The following is an 18,679-nucleotide window of genomic DNA, read 5'->3' on the forward strand; positions in this document are numbered from 1 at the left end:
AAATGGGAATGAATAGATTATTTTCTAGCAGCGCCAGCGCGACCTGTTCTTATTTAAGGGGGGAAACAGGCAACAGAGCCCATATGCGGGATTGACATGGCATAGCAGGGGAGAGCGGAATCGAAAAAAAGAAATCAAAAGTACATTTCTTTACAAGGGTTTGGAACTCCACTACCTAGCGGTCTTTGATACAGCTTCGAACAACATGGGGGCCAAATATTGAGAAGGGGAGCGCTTGTTGGCAGCAAACTGGAAGACAGTGCAGTCGATTCAGCCGTACAAAGCCACCAAACAAACCAGCGCAGGCCATGCGACAAGATGGGAAGCTACCTATAGCGTTCGGGTCAGAGAGGTGTATAAGTGTGCTATATCTAGAAATGCTAGATGTGTTACCGTTATCATATACCAATATACCGATATCTTAGTAGCCAAATACTGGTCGGGAAACTAGACATTATGGCGTGCAGAGCTAGGGAAAGCAATCGGGGAAATCCGTGCCGTTTTAATTAATCCCCGTGGTACATATTGGGGGCCAAATACGAGGATTCAATCCGAGATAACAGATCTCTTTTGTCATTAAAACGTGAGAACATTTAAAAATATGCAATCAATGGACGGGTACACAAGAATAATAAATGCCATGAAGCAGAAGTTTTGAAAACGGCTATCGAGGGTAAGTTCAGATATTCCTGAATCTACCCCTAATACTACTTGGGTACCCCACAAAAACAGTGGAAAATGCTGGCCTCTGATTGGTCGAATTTTTCTGCCGGAGCAAAGTTGTTGTCTGTCCGGATTTGGCAATGTTTTGATTTTGGTTATCTCACCGCCTCCCTCACCGCCTTTGTTCTGCTAGTCGTGGTGGTGGTTTTTATGCCCTATATTTACTAGTTCGTTAGCGCAACTTAGATTTTCTTAGTGCTGCACGTCTCTTCTCTATAATATATAGTCTGTAGATCTCCTTCTATCTATATAGATATAGTTCTATATCGCTATGGTAGAATAGGTATATCTAAATGTGGTTAAATCATCTTTTTAATTATATCTATAACTACTTCTATAATTTAATCCTTCTTTTTATCTTCTTTATCTTCTTCTTCTATATATATTATACTATAAGTATTACTAATAGGTTTAACTATTCTAACTATATTATAAGAGTTAGTGGGTGCCTTAATAAGGATGCCCTCTAAGAGTCTCTAATTAGTCTAGGCTTAGTGTAGTTCACCTTTTAAGGGAATAAGGTATAATATAATTCCCTTAAGGATATATATATTCTTAATAAGCCTTACTTTAATATTACCTACTCTAGGCGGAGTAATAAAGGATTAGTCCCTAAAGATATCGCTATTATATAAGGATTATTAGCTATAATTAACGACCCCTAATATAGTATATTATTAGTAAAGATCTAGGCGATATCTATTATATACTAGTAGGTAATACTCTTTATTTTAAGCTATCCCTTTACTAATCTTAACTTAGGGATAAGCTCTCTAATAAAGATAATATATTTATTTACCTAAGTAACTATAATAGTCTAAGCGATTATAATAGGAACTATCCTCCCCCTTTAGCGCCTTCTTTATCTATAACTAGCCCTATAGTTAGTATATTATCTAATCCTAATAGTTACTAGTTATTTATTATTTATATTAGTATAGATTATGATTAGGAGTAGGCCCCTAGCTTCTTTTTAATAGCTATTACTTTACTACCTATAGGCGCTAGGGACTATAATCTTCCTAAGATTAGCTAGCGCGTCTTTATATCTAGCTACTTTATAGGTTTCTATTCTTTTAAAGGGTATATAATTACCTATATTATAGCCTAGGAATATTAGGTCCTTAAGTAGAAGATTATGGTTACTTAAGATCTATAGTAGAGAGTTATTATAAGATATAAAGAAGAGTATATATTATCTATTATTTATTTTATATATACTATACTAACCTTTTACTTAGCGCTATTTAATATTAATAGTGCCTAGTCTAATAATATAGAAAAGGTTAAGAAGAAGAAGGGGGAGTCTAAGCGTAAGAGATAGCTACTTTTAACTAAGGCTAATAGTAATATTAAGTATATAGAGAAGTCTTAGCCTAGAGAATTAAGCCTATTTATTTATATATTAACTATACTTTATCTTATAGCTAGTTACTTAGTCTAATATAGTATATAGGGTATTTTAAAGTAATAATAGATATTAATATTCTTAACTAACTATCTAGTTCGCTTAATAGAGTTAATAGATACTAGAATAGAACTTTTCTAATCTAATTAATTATATAGGTAAATAGTAAATACTTCACTAGGAATACCTAGTTTATATAGATATATATATAAAGTTTCTTCCCCTCCCCTTCCTTTCTTCTCTATCTCTCTATAACCTTTAAACCTCTACCTTAATAAATCTTACTCTATATATTACTCTATAGATTTATAACGCTCTATACTTTATATTATTATAGATTAACCTTACTTCTTTATTAACTATATCTATAGATAATATTATCGTAGACTATATATCTTTATAGATAGGGTAGTAATAGTAGGTCTTCCTTCTATATTCTATAAAGCTTATAGTACTAATAGGATAGCCCTAATCTATATACTATTTATATCTATCCTTAAGTTATATATTATCTATAGTCTCTTTATAATAATAATAGCTTCTACCTTAGAATAATATAATATTAGATAGTTCTATTAATACTACCTATTATAAAACTATATTATATTCTTAGAGATACCTTAGAATCTTAGTCTAGGCTTACTTCCTACTATATAGCCTATAGAGAATAGATAGGATAGGATAGGCTAATAATTATAGCTTTACTACTATATAGTTCTTATCTACCTTCTCCTATATTATAGGCTTTATAATAAGATAGTATTAGTCTCTATAATTATAATAGCGAGACTAACTAAGGTCCTAAGCTAGCTTCTAAGATTATAGTTAGTATATATATATTCTATCGCTATTTTATCGCTTAAGTACCTAGCTAGCTTAGGTCTTAATAGGCAGAGTTAAGATAATAAAGAAGATATAAGAAAGGGGCTATATATTAATAGCTATATATATATTTATATTATACCTTACTATCTTTAATTTATCTACTTCCTTTATATTATTAATAAGTCCCTATATAGCTTAGCTCGAATTTTATATCTTCTTTTATATAGTAATCTCTATATAATCACTACTATATCTACTATTAATATATATCCTATATTAGTATTAGTAATAGTGCTTTAGCTTATTTTATAAAATAGCTCTTACTTAATAATTTCTTAGTATTTATTAATTTACTCTTTAGAGCTAATAGTAAGCTATATCTTAGAGTATTAGTTATATACTATAATACTATTTAAGTATATATAAGGTATCCTCCTTAATAATTAAATTTATAGGCTATATAGGTTCCTATACTATAGAATTTAGTTTATTTAAATAGGTATATAGTATCTTTAAGAAGAAGTATATACCTATAATATAGATATATATAATCCTTTAGTATTAGCGTATTTATATTAGGCTCCTATACCCTAGTAGAGGGAGCTATAGTATTATTAGGAATATAATATCTTATAGTAGGGTTAAGAAATATAGTAGGTATATTCCCTTAGTATATTAGTTACTATTCTTTAAGGTGGTTACTATAGTACTATAATATAGCCTTTAGAGCTATCTATCGCCTAGCTTATTAATATATAATATATTATATCTATTAGTACTAACTACTTATATAAGAAATTTAGGGTTAGACTAGCTCCTCTTAGAATCCTATTATTTAATTTTCTCCCTCTTTTAACTATCTTTAATCTATATATCCTACTATAAAAATAAAGCGAAAGACCTAGTTTTTAATAGTACTTAATATTAGCTTTATATTAGAAATAACTTTTACTAATAGAATATAAGGTCCTCCCTCTAAGCTAGCGAAATAGGCTAGACTAGTAGAGGGTCTAAGTAGGCTAAGTAGGACTATAGGAGTCTTTAAACCTAATACTAGTATATCTAATATATTACCTATTTATATTATTATATCTTATAGGATAATTCCTTCTAATCTCTTATATTTATAGTTTAAGAGGCTAAGCGCTATAGTTACTTATCTACTACTAGTGTATTAGTAGCTACCTAATAATAATATAGAGTTTCTAGGGTATAATCCCTTACTAAATTAGTAATATCCCTTAGCTATTTTATTTAATTCTTTACTAGTCTAGCCACCTCTATCTATAGCTTTATATAGTTAATAGGATATATTAATAGATTAGTATATCCCTCTAGGGGCCCCCTATAATCTATTTAGGTCTTAATATCCTCTATAATCATAGTCTATATCGCTAGCTACTCCTTATACGCTAAACTAGATCTTTAAATATTATATAATAATACTAATATATAACTAATAGTTCTTTATCTATACTAGTTATATATTAGTATTTAGTCGTAATAGTATTACTATATTATATTATAGATAATTAGATATAATAAGCTATATAATAAGGACCTATATAATATACTATAAGCTATTATATATTAGAGTAATAGTGAGTTGATTTTGATTATATATATATAGTACTAATAGTCTATAGGTACTATTTAACTAGTATATAGATATTATAATAGAACGTATTTATATAATATATATAGTATAGCTAAGGGAGAGGTTCTTTATAGAGAATAGATTACCCTAGCTATATAGATATTTTAGCTAGAGGATAACCTTTAGAGGACTTATAGCTTAATATTAGACTTAGATATAGTCCCTATACTAATGATTATATATATATTAAAGAGCGGTACTTTAGATATCTTAGTTTACGCGTACTAGATATTAATAGCCTAGGATATTAATACTATATATATCCTTCTCTAGTATATCCTATTTATTAATAGTATATAGCTTAAAATATTTAAAGATCTATCCCTAGATAGTTAGTAGTTAGTTAGCTATTATTTAGCGCTATTATAGGGATTCTTTAAAGAAATTAGAGAAGATAGTATAGATAGTAATATATTCTTACGTTAGTATATTCTTTAATTAGATATAGACCTATACTATATAAGTAATTATAATTATAATACTAATCATCTAACTTATAAATTTATCTTTATATACTATATAGCTATAATAGGAGTATATAAGAACCTTATTAATATCTAGATATAGCTCTAAGGGCGCCTAGAAGAGGTCTCCTATAATAATATAGTAGCCCTAGTAGATAAATAGATTAATAAGGAATAATATAGTAAGGATATATAGCGATAGAAGGAAGATAAAGATTAGCGCTTTTAAAGTAATATATATTTTATATAGAAATAAGAAGGCCACTTAACTATACTTAGTTACTATTAGGTAAAGAGTAATATATTAGTATCTAATATAGCTTATCTTTATACTAGGCTAGATTAGGTTAGAAAATAATATACTATAATATATATAGTTATAAAATTAGGTAGACGATTATCTACTCTCTATATTCTTCTTTCCTTTTAAGTTCTTTATTATAGCTTATAATCTATACTTAGATAATATCTTAGACTTAATCTTTATAGACCCTAGTATACTACCTAGTTACTTTATAGTTTAAGTTAATAACTATATACTATTATTCTTTCTAAATTCCCTCTAGGTAAGGTCTCTATTATTTAATAATGATCTAGAGTATATTAAAATATACTACTAATATATTACCTCACTAAGAAGTTCTCCTAGTGCGGGACTTAAAAATCTCCCTAACCTAGGCTTAACTACTCTATTATTAGTAGATAGTTTTAGTCTACGCGCTCTATTAATACTATATTTAAGTTTAGCTAGGCTAGTATAGTATTTATCTCCTTTATTATTAACTAATATAGGGGGTAGGTATATATATACTATATTAACCCTATAATTTTATTCTATAGCTATATATATACTAATATCGCTATTATTCTATACTCTATTAACTCTAATAGTTTATAAGTCTACGCTACTATTACTAGCACTAGTTTAAGATACTATAATAGCTTATTAAGAGCTAGCTATAGATCTACTTAGTATTATAATTTATCTAACTTAGGATATACTATATCTTCTATATCTATAACTATAGTTAAAGAAAGATCTTAATAGTGTTATTCTAGACTACTAGTACTAGTAATAGTTATATTTACTATATAATAAAAAGCATAAGAAATATAAGTAAGTAAGTTAGTAGCCTCATGGTATTAATATAAACTAATTAATCTAGATCCCCCCCTTAATTTATCGCGCCTATATAGAGATTTCTATATATCTATCTTTATTATAGAAAGGGTAGTATTAATAAGGAGGAAATATAGTAATTTATTTAATAGGGGAAGAGCTTTATACGTCGCGTATAATATAGTTTAGATAATATTAATTTACTTTACGTCTTATACCTAGTATTAACTTTTACTTCTCCTTCTCTATTTACTCTCTCTCTCTCTCTCTCTTATTATCTATCTACTCCCCTCCTTCTATTCTATATTTATCTAGCTTTAATCCTTTCCTCCCCTTATACTTTTTATCTTAATATAGTAGATAGGTTTAATACCTATCTAATAGACTACTCCTTTTATCTATTCTATAGGGAACCTCTTACTATTACTAAGGGGGTAATAGCGTTAATCTAATATATATACTATAGAGGACTCTATTAAACTTAAAAGTAAAAGATATACTATAGTAGCTATTAAAGGAAATTTTTAGATTCACTAAGAGCCTATAGCTACGCTCGCTATATAGACTACTATTCTTAATATCGCTAATTTATAATAATTATATAAATAAATATAGATAGTTTATAGTTATAGGCGGAATTAATCTATTATAGTAATAGAGAAATAATACCCCCTATAAATAATATCCCTCTTATATACTTAGCGTTAGTAATAGACTAGAAACCTCTTAATATTAGTTAGATAGAGTATAAGTATCCTAATTACTATATACTATACTAGATTAATAAGATTACCTTACTAAGTAATATAAGGAAGAAATTCTATAAGTATTATTATTTTAGAGGCGTTTAACTATTATTAGTTCCTAATCTATTATAGAAAGTCCTTAAGTTATTTATTATAGGTACTATAGAGGCTAGGTAGTTCTAAAGGTATATCTATCTATTAAACTAGGCCCTTTACTATATATCTATCTATTATAACTTTAATAAACGCCTTAGCCTAGGTAATAGAAATTAGCTATTCTAGGTTTATAGTACTCTATATCACGCTATTAGACCCTTATAACTAGATAAAGGGCTAGGTACTACTTAGGCATATTATATATAGTTATATTTTCTTAGGCTAAATAATAATCTAGATCCTATAAGCGGCCTAACCTATCTTACTATAGATATATATATAAGAATAATCCCCTAGCTTAGCTATTATAGCCCTCTACTAACTAAGCTAGATTAGTTAGTTTAAGAGTATTATCTATACTATAAGCTCTTTAGCTAGGCCTATAACTTCCTATAGGAATACCCTAAGATAGACTCTCTATATATAAACCTATAGTTATATCTTATCCTAAATAAAGAGGGTAGCTAGTAGTATAATCTATCTACTAGCTAGCTTAATATAGTAGGATTTATCCCCTTAATCCTAGGAGAATAGGGCCTATAGAGCTATTAAGATATTTAATTATATCTTTAATACGCTCTATCCTATATTTATTAGTAGATTAAGGAATAGAACCTACTAATATTAGATATATTAATACTAGAGGCCCTAGATTAGAACTATACTACTATAGAGAATAAGGAAGAGAAGAAAGAAGATAGCGATATAGACTCTAATATATCTAAGGATAAAGAGCTTTCTAATAATATCTTACCTAGAGATAACGCGGACCTATTTAATAAAGAGAATACTAAATATATCGCGAAGTAGTATATTACCTATATTTAATATAACTATACCCTATATCTCTCCCTAGCCTATATCCTTCTCTACTTCTCTAGCGGGAAAGGGTTCTATTAGAAAATCCTATTTATTAGTATTAATCTAGAGACTTAAAGGCCATATCCTTAAAGTTATATTAGTATATTAGAGTTTATTCGCTATATTATCTTCTAGTAGCCCCTAGAGTAGAACTTTAATCTTTTCTAATATATAAATATACTCTTTTAGATATTTATTATAGATAGCTAGCTTATAGTAAAGAGAATAAAACTAAACTAGCTTTATTATAACTAAGATACTATTCGCCGCTATAATAAAAATAGAGTAGATAATCTAATTAAGCTACTATTAAGCTTAACTAGATTAAAAAGGTAGTTATAAATAAAGTTTCTTAACTCTATAGCGTTATTAGTGTAGTATAGTTATCTAGAACTATTTATTATATTTATAGCGAACCTAGACTAGCCTAAGATTAAGGCGGAACTATTAAAGGATAATACTAGATAATAGTAGAGTATAGTAGAGTAGCTAGATCTTATCTATTAGGTCTTTTAGATAAAGCTTAATAGGCTTCTTTAAGATCTAAAGAAAGGTATATTTAGGCTATATAGAGATAAGGGCCTAACTCTATTTTATAAGATACTAATACTAACTATTTAGCTTACGTCTATATAGTAGAGTTCTAGAAATATAGCCTACTATATATATATATCTTACTATAGCTTAAGAATAGTCTATAGTTTAATAATATAGCCTAGGTAGATTAGATTATCTTTATAGAGGTTCCTAATTAGAGTATATCTTAGGGCTAAGAGCTTTATAGCCTTATAATAAAGATATTAATCTACTATTCTTATAGCTCTTATAACCTAAGTAGTTTATATATATAGGAGAAGAATAGATAGATCTTTTATAAGTCACGCTTTCTAATAGTATATAAAGATATAACTATAATTACTAAAACTAAATATCCTATATACTACTAGCGTAATATTAATACTAGGTTCTATCTTTAATAGCTAAATAGTACTAATATATATATTAGGAATAAGTAGATAGTACTATATAACCTATATCTTATATAGCGATATAAAGCTTATATTAATATTTAAGTAGTAATATTAGTAGAAGTAATTAAATATATCTATAAGTACCTATTTAAGGGACTAGACCTAGCGATAGTGGAGCTTAATATTAAAAATAAAATTACTAAATATCTATATAGCTAATATATAGGATATTATAAGACTATTTAGCGATTATTTACCTTCTAGCTATATAATATATATCTATTAGTTCTCCTAATAGTTATTTATAGGCCCTCCTACCTAAGTAGTATATTATAACTCTAGGCCTTCTTTAATTATAATATCTAAAATCTATATAATAATCTTCTATTTATCTAGATATCTATAAAATTTAGGTAGGAAGAGAATAAGTAGTATCTATAGAAGAGGCCTAATTTATAGATTAGCCACTTTAAGTTTCTCTTATTAAATTATAGCGAGAAGTATTATATTTTAAAGCTACTAGCTATAGTATAGGGTCTAATATTATTTAAGGATCTTTAGATAGTAGATAGTATTATCTAAGAGTCCTTTTATAAGGCGTATCTACTATATAGTTTAGTGGAAAATATATAGTAATAGATAGATTACTTTACTAAGGCTAGTCTATAGCTTTTAGGCTAGGTACTATAACGCTATTTTATCTCTACTTTAATATATAAGAATATCCTAGAGCTAAATCGCCTATAGTCCTTATATAAGGTAGATATCTATATAGACTTAATTAGAGTCCTAGAAGACTTAGAAGATATTATAGTTCCTTTAATATAGTAAGCTTATAAGGATTATAGCTTATACCTAATCCACTAAGAGCTATTTAAGATAAGAAAGATAGATATAGTAGCTATTATAGATACCCCTATATATAATTAGTTAGATAATAAGGATAACCTATTACTTTATAATAAGCTTAACTATAACTATAAATAATAACGCTAGCTCCTTAAGAATAACCTAAGTATAATAAATAAAGAATAGTAGGTTATCTATAATAAGATATATAAGATCCTAGATAGTAAAGCTAATAATAGATACTTCTATATCTAAGGAGAGGGTAGTATAAGTAAGATATTTTTCTATTAGACCCTCTACGCGAGATAGCGCTTATAGGGCTAGATTATAGTATATATAGCTTTATCTAGTATAGTAGCTTTAAATCTAGATAGAGGTAATATAGCCTATAAGTAGTTTAAGATCCTAATTAACTCTAATATTAATAAATCTATAATAATTAACTTTAATCTAATATCTAATATTAGAAGCTTACTACTATAGACCTTATTAATTATCTAGGATAAAGCCCCTATATCTAAGGTAGTTAACTTTAACTTAGTTAATATAGCTTTACGCTAGCTATATAGAAAGGATATATTATTTAGAGGTATTCTAGTAGTTCTAGATAGTAACTTTCACTAGACCTTATCTATAGTTCCTTATAGAGGCTAAGTAGATATTATAGAGTATAGCTTACTATACTTAAGGGTTTAAGTAGGCCTAAAGATATAGGATTTATAAAGAAATATATATATATACTTAATAGATCTAGCGAACTAAGAGTATCTAAACTAGATTAAAGAGATTAGTATTTAGATAAGAGGTATATATATCTAAGTAAAATATATTTCGCTTACTAATAGATATCTCTAGATAACTATATAATACTACTATAAAGTATATAGGTGTACTATAAGATATAGGCTTTTATTAATAATATCTTCTTGCCTATACTATTTATCTAGATAGGTACTAACTCCTAATTTATGAGTAAGGTAATCCTATATATAATAAATAAGGAGGTTATTAATATAAATAATAAGCTCTTAGAACATATAATAGATATAGCGAAATATTATAACTTATTAAATAAATCTAACTTTAAAGCTATTAATATAAGCACTAGATTTATTAATATAGCCACTCCTACTTCCTTACTACTTTTATATTTAGTATTAAAGATAGGATCTCTTATTATATTACTAAGAAATATTAATCTAGTAGCTAGTCTCTATAATAGTATAAAGCTTATTATTATAAGGCTAGGTAAGTACTTTATTAAAGCTAGGATTACTAATAAGTAGTAGTTCTAGTCTTAGAAAAGGGTATTCTTCTAGTATAAGCTTAGTACCTTAATAGAGTATATATTTAAGATCTTTAGAACTTAGTTCCTGCTATAGCTTACCTTTATAATAACTATTAATAAAGCATAGGGCTAGACCCTAGAAAAGGTAGATATAGACCTATAGAGTAATATATTTAGGTATAGGTAACTATATATAGCTATATTATAGGTATAAGAAGTTAGGAAAATCGCGGTTCTATTAAGGGAGGAAATAATAGAGTTAAGATAGGTATAAAATTATATATATCTAGAGATATTATTAGCTATTAAGAGGTATATTAGGGAGTTAGAGGGGATTAATATAGAACTTATATAACTAGAGATATAGATAGAGATATAGAGAGATATTAAGATAGAGATAGAGGTATAATATATATCCTAATTAGGTAAGGTATAGTTTTTAAAATTAATTCTCTTAGTATTAATATTCTATTACTTCTTTATAACTCTTTCTTTCCTTTTCCTTAATCTCTCTCTTCCCCTTAACTACTCTTATTTAGTCTCTCCTTATCCCGCTACTTATATAGTATTCTCTCTATTTAGTTCCCTAATATAGCTATAGCCTTTTCTTTTATTATCTTTATAGGCCTTAGTAGGATTTACGCTAAGACCTAGTTTTAGTTAAACTATACTTTAATCTATCTATCTCTTAAGGGTAATAGCGCGCTAAATATAGCTAGTATAGTACCCCTCCCTCTTATAATAGTTATCTAGGTATATAATTAGGACTAACTTCTATATATTAATAGTATAGATATCTATATCTATAGAATAATATTAGTAAAGATAGTAAATAATATTCCCTATATTAGTATATAAGATATAAGTATACTATAGTATATTCCCCTAACTAATATTAATATACTTATAATTCTAATCTACCTAGTAACTCTAGTATGCCGCCGCCTCTAAGTAATCTATAATAGTATAATTATAAGAAGGTTACTCTACCTACTTACTATCTATAGATTACTACTATTACCTAGGTAGCTAATAATAAGGTTATCCTAGATAGATTTAGGGTATTCTATCTAGAGGTTTATATATATAGTAGTAGCTTCTATAGCCTAGATAGCCCTTATCCTAATCCTTATAGCTTTTTCTTCTAGGGCTTTATAAATATAAAGAATAAATAATAGAAAAAATAGTATCTAATTACTTCTAGGCCCTAGTTTATTTAGATTTAAGGAGAAATAGTTAGCTAGTTTATACTTAATAATTTAACCGCTATATATCTTATAGTTAAGGAGTTCTAAATAATACTAGCTATTAGCGTACTAGCTACTATAGTTTTATCTACTACTAGCCTTAAGGCCCTAAGGGGATTTTAGTAAAATATTACTAGTTCCTCTTATAGATATAATATATTTTATAATAGCGCTATAGAAGCTATAGCTACCACTACTAGACCCTCTATAGTTATTACTAGACTAGCTACCCCTTAGTATATAAGTACTCCCTCTTCCTAGACCCCTAACGCCCCCTTAATTAATATAATAAAAGATATAATTATTAATACTCCTATAAGGGTACTAAGATCTAGGTAATAGTTATTAATAAATAAGCGTGCTTAGCCTATAGATATAGTTCTAGCCTTTCTCTCCTAATAAATAAGACTAATCTTAATAAATAATAAATAAGACTATTATAGTAAGGACCTCTAGGTTATATCTAACTATACTTAGTCTAGTATTAATAACTAATCTAGTATTAATACTATCCTAATAAAGGCTAATACCTAGTAGGACCTACCTAGCCTAACTCTTACTATAAGGAAGTAGCTAAAGCCTTCTTCTTAATTAAAGAAGTTAGTATTTAATAAGCTAGGCTTTATAAAGAAGTAATAAGTTTATTAGTTAGTAATAAAAATATTAAAATACTAAAAATATACCTATAAATAAAATCCGCTAAAATACTAGAAAACGCTAACTTATAAAAAAATATAAATAACCTTAAAACCTTAAAAAAAGACACCTAAAACTATAAAATCTATAAGAAATTCTATAGTAGTATCTAGTTAGTGAATAAAATAGAGTTTTCTATATTATATCTTCTTTATTATAATTACTCTATAGATCTCTATTTATATAGGCCTTATCTTTATAATTTTACTTTATTTCCTCTAATATCCTTCTTCTTCTATCCTTTTCTTCCTATTCTTCTTATTTTTATCCCTCTTCTTTTTATCCTTCTTTCTTCTATCCTTCTTCTATCTATTCTATATTCTATTACTATACCCTCCTATATAATACCTAGCTTCTACTAAACGCTACTTAGTATTATAATAACTATAATTATAATATTTATAGGCCTTAATAGGATTATAATAGAACCTATTAAGATAGGGTTATAGTTAAAGTTTAAAGTCTTACTTATAAGAAATAGTATACCCTTTATAGAGGGCTTAGATAGCTAGCCTCTTAAGATAATAATCTTATTCTTTAATATCTACTACTAATATTTATTTATAGAAATAGATATATATATCTATAATATAATAGGCGTAATAGATAATAGTTATATACCCTATATTTTACTTAAGATTATATAAATTATTTAGTAAGCCTAATATACTATAGATATAGCTTTTATCTCTAATATATATCTTTTTACTTAGGGACCTTAGACTATCCTAATTAATTATACTACTATCTAGATTCTAATATAGTACCTCTCTAGTATATACCCTATAGATTACTAGAGTAGATAATATTATCTCTAATAGGATTATTAAGCACTTATATAAGATCTTTAGATTTAAGATATTAGTCTAGGGTAGCCTATTCTATACTATAGATATACTATATATAGACTAGCTAATATTCTCGCTATATTACTTAATATTAGATAGGAGCCCTTAATAAGTAGCGTAGAACCCTATTATCCTTAGCTTAAATCTTATCTAATTCTAGGGAGAAGTAGTTAGTATACTATACTACGATTAATAGAGCTTACTCTATATAGTTATTAAAGAGTTCTATAATCTTTATTACTAGGCCTTAATACTAATACTTCCCTTAAAGAGATCATCACCTATATCTTCTATAGTATTAATAGCCACGCCTAATATTAATAAAGATAAGAAGTAGATAGTTAAGGATAATAACTCTAGCTCTAGTAACTCTAGCTCTAACTAGATAGATAGAGAGGCTTCCCTTAAGCTTAGATTATCTAATATAAGAGCTAAATAATAATACTAAAGTAGTATATTTAATAATATCTATATAATATAATACTAGAGCTAACCTATATAGATAAGGACTAGATAGAGGATCTATTATCGCCGTTAAAGCCACTATAGAAGCGATTTAAGATATAGAAGGCTTAGTGTGTTAGTATTTTACTATAATAGAGACACTTAAAAATAAGAACCTATAAAAAAACGGATAGAAAAGCTTTAACTACCAAAAAAACAGATAGAAACTATAAAACTTCGGAAAAAACATAGAAAATTAGAGGAGAAAAGAGGGCCTATCATTTACCTACTTTTTATACTAGAGAGTCAAAAAGGTTCCTCGCCGTTAAGTTACATTTTGTTCCAGCTCACGTAATCGGACGCCGCGCGTAGCGCGGCGATAAAGACTTATACGTTAATACTCGGTAATTATAACACGGAGGTTTTACTATACCGGCTTGAAGTAAATCACTTCAACTAACGTAAAGAAATGTGGGTTTGCGTAACCATTAGCTTACTGGCGGTAAGTGAACATTTACTATAAATACAATTAAGCGTATTTCAATGATCATAACATAGCTTTTGAGTAAAAGTGAGCTTTAGAGGGCTGGAAGTCTTCTTGAATGCCTCGAATGATATTATCCGCCGCAATTGATACGCAGTAGGTGGCCCCACAAGCGCAATAACCACTCCAGTTGCACTTTATCTTTCCTTGCGAACGGCTAGGTCCCTTCCGCAGTGCGACGAAATAAACAGCAAAGTTGTGGTTTGGCCAATTCCGCTACTGTGGTGCCGACTTCCAGGGTTTTCCACCCAAGAATCATCATCTTCCCTGACCACCCCCCAAAAAATGCCCCGTAGGAAGTAGTTTGCATTCAACTCTATAGAAGTGACATGAGTATGACTAGCAATATTAAGATTACTCTCGTTCACTCTCCGCCGGTTCTGGCGATAAACTTTGCCCCCCGCGCATGGCCGTCTATAGCAACTTCAGGCATCCCTAAAGCATCAGCGATCCCAAAGGTTGCGTGAACCCCATTATGGGCTTCATGTAACTCGACTTCCGTGCCAGTCTCCTTCATGCTGTGCGCAAATTGGACGATTTGATCATAAAGCACCTCGGACGTGCCAACTTGAATGAAAAGTGGAACAGTCAATTTGTACTCGCTTCCAAGCGGCGAAAAGTATGGATGGCTTTCAGACCAGCCAGGGGGGATATAGCTGCTTGTGCCCCAGTAACCCAGATCGTATTCAAGGTAGTCAGATTGATAATTGCGATTTTTCACTATATTCGTGAGAGTCTTTTGAGTCATATCAACCCAGGGTGACCACAATAGTGCGCAACGAGGTAAAGGGATTTTCTGATTCTCCGTGATGATATATCGTAACATTGCTAGAATCAAGTTTCCACCTGCAGACTCGCCAGAAAACACGATCTGCGAAGGTGGGATCTTCAGAGTCTCTAAAGCGTAGACGTAGGCGGTGATTGCATCCTGAACGGCAGCTGGGAAGGTCTTGTCTGCGTCTAAGGATAGCCGATATTGAATTGAAAGAATTGGCCACTCAGTGAGCTCGCTGAACTTAGTGGGTCCCCAGTCACATCCATCCGCACGTCGTGGGCCAAAAAGCACGAATGCGCTGGCGTGGAAATGGATGATCAATCTTCGTGGAATTTCAGAGGGAGTAGTCGGGTACCAGACAGCGCCAATAGACACAGGCTGGATAGCTGGCAGGGATTTGAGTGTTCCTTTATAGACAGCTGATCCATCTGAAATAGTCAATTGTGGATTGAGCACGATAAATCGATCACCATCTGCGCCCGGCTCCAAAGACTTTGGGGTGCGGTATCTCATCGCCACCCGGTATCGTATTATTGAGGCGATAACCTGCAAAGTGACTGCTGTCTTCCATGACCATGCAGGATTGGGACGGTTGGACCTAGGAATATACCACAACCACCATGTCACCAAACGGACAGGGAGGGTGAGCACGGTATATGCAGCGAACAACGTTGAACCTGACATGACCAGTTGATGATATTAGAAATTGGTCATTAATAAAAGGCAGTGGCCAGGAAATGTCTAGATAATAGAAATTTATGATTCGTGATAAATACTCGGATTTCGGGAGCTGGGTGGCTAACGAATAATGGCTTCCCAATTTTCAATGGAGACCGGGTATAGGGGGTAGGAGGATTTACTCCGCACCTGCGGGTATATGCAGTCTAAATACATTAATGAATTATCAACGTAATTTGTTTGTGATTGCCCTGGTGCTCATGGACAAATGTACCCAAGCAATAAGTGTGGGTAAAGAAAACCAAGGCTACAAAATTCGCCCCCAAAATGAAGGCGCGGGAGACCAATCAAGAGATCAAAACTCGCTGCAACGTCAAACAACTGAGTCATGTTCTAAAGCTAGCGTTGTGATCGACACGCAGCCTTGCCATCTCCAATTTGTTGGCCCAGTGCTCAGGTTGGGGGCCAAAAGTCGAATTGGAAGATCCCTGTCAGATTCTTAAAACCACCCGCTGATCTTCAAATTTTAGCCTACAAGCTTTCATTCTTGCGACACGCTCGCTTTAACACTCGAACCGATTCTGTCGCCGTGCCCTGGCCCCTCATCAGCGTTTCGTTGTCGGTGCTGTTGGCGTGGACGCAGCTGCGGCCGCGCAGTGAGTGACTGGATCTGTCGTTACTCGAGGTTGTCCTGGAATTAAGCGTAGCTGATTGCGAGACCGATGAGGTTGCTTTTTGTCCTTAAGACTAGTGCTCCGGACTCTTGCAAGAGCACACAGGGAGATCGCAATACGAATGATCGCCGATATCAACGGAGCCACTCCAGGTGACCGGAATGCTTCCAGCAATATTGAAACAGATGGCGAAGGAGATTCGGACAAAGCTGTCCATATGTTTGTTGAATTGCTTTGAAAAATATTCGTGCTCATAAGATGCATCATAAAGCTGATCAGGATGCGCCCCTTGATATCAAAAGAGATCTTCAAACTGCGATTTGCCTTCTTCAGACTGCAATGTCTTTTAACTCATTGCCGATACATATCGGGCAACCGAAATTTTGTGCGCTTCATGCTTTGCACCTGATTTGTTCACACATTTTTGACCTAAGCAGGCGGAATATTGCGCACCCCATATTCACCGAAAATTACCACTTTGCACTGTCTTCCCGCGATCGAATTTGGAGGCCTTCTGATAGATAGTCAAATGTTTGATCAAAAGCGCTCACATAACGCATGCGAACCGTGGCGTCCGTTGCGCACTTACCCTCAAACCCAACTGACACCTACATTTCGCAACTATACCAAGCTATAAGACGCCGATAAGTTTACGTTTTTCTTGTGACCTTTGCAATAGATTCCTCAATACAGCCTCTTCTAGTACATACGACCATAGGGTGTGGAGAACAGGGCTTCCCGTCCGCTCAGCCGTACTTAAGCCACACGCCGGTTAGTTAGTAGTATGGTGGGTGACCACATGCGAATCCTGACTGTTGTATGTTTTTTTGCTACCCCTGGGAACTTGGTTTTGGCGCTCTACTCTTCACTGCCTCGATGCTACACCTCGCTGGCGAGATCTATGTTCATGTGCACGTGTATTGCAATTAGCCTTGCTACAGCTCACCTAGTATATTCTCTTGCTGGCGAAATTTCTATGTGGACTTCACATCAAGGTACTTTCGCTCACCGCCACAGATTTAATATTCTCTGTAGTGGTAGAATCAGATATCCCTAGTTAGTGACGTTGCATAAGCGAAACCCTTTACACTGCTTACATAATATTCTGCCATATCTTCTGCCAGCCAAAACCTCTCATATTTGGCTATATACGCTCAGTGCGCAGGACTCACAAATGTGGACATTATTAGAACATTCTCAATAACGTTACACATATGCATTATGAGCAAGGATCGTTTTTTAGCCGGGGTTCACTTGTCGAGTCAAACATGCTGCTTGTTGGTGGGCGGTAAGCTATGTAGCGATATGAAAGGCTGGTTTCAAACTCATGGCACGCCATCGTAACCAACGGGATGGCTTACTCAGCTATGAGAATTATAACTAGGAATAATCCTGCAGTCAATAATGAAGTTGAAACGACCTGCCTGTAAGCGAAATGTTTACACACTCCTGCCGGAGAATTGATCTTGTCGGAATTACTTGAATTGTGACAGTCGAGATTCGGATGTTTGATCTTGTGTTATGATCATATTACCTTGATCTGAGTTCCGATATATCAAAACTGCCCCACAGTGAGATCTGTGGTTGGTGCAGCTCATATGTTCGCGGTTCTGTGAGGAGTCCAATACTCCAGAAACCATCCCCGTAAAGGAATTATGTCATCAGAGAATTGACATGTATTGTCATAGACAGAGAATGTAGTTAA

At 31.3% G+C, this 18,679-nt stretch overlaps 1 protein-coding gene across 1 annotated transcript; it reads right to left on the reverse strand.

The window, feature by feature from the left end:
* Nucleotides 1-15,211: 15,211 nt before the first annotated feature.
* N7503_000920 (Alpha/Beta hydrolase protein) lies at nt 15,212-16,306 on the reverse strand (the record flags this gene model as incomplete). Its single annotated transcript, XM_057060481.1, has 1 exon — nt 15,212-16,306. The coding sequence occupies one exon, from the start codon at nt 16,304-16,306 to the stop codon at nt 15,212-15,214; it is 1,095 nt and encodes a 364-aa protein (XP_056927404.1).
* Between the last annotated feature and the right edge of the window lie 2,373 nt (nt 16,307-18,679).

This window comes from Penicillium pulvis (genome assembly GCF_028828015.1).
Source record: "Penicillium pulvis strain IBT 33274 chromosome Unknown contig_10_segment0_segment0, whole genome shotgun sequence".
Classification (NCBI taxonomy): domain Eukaryota; kingdom Fungi; phylum Ascomycota; class Eurotiomycetes; order Eurotiales; family Aspergillaceae; genus Penicillium; species Penicillium pulvis.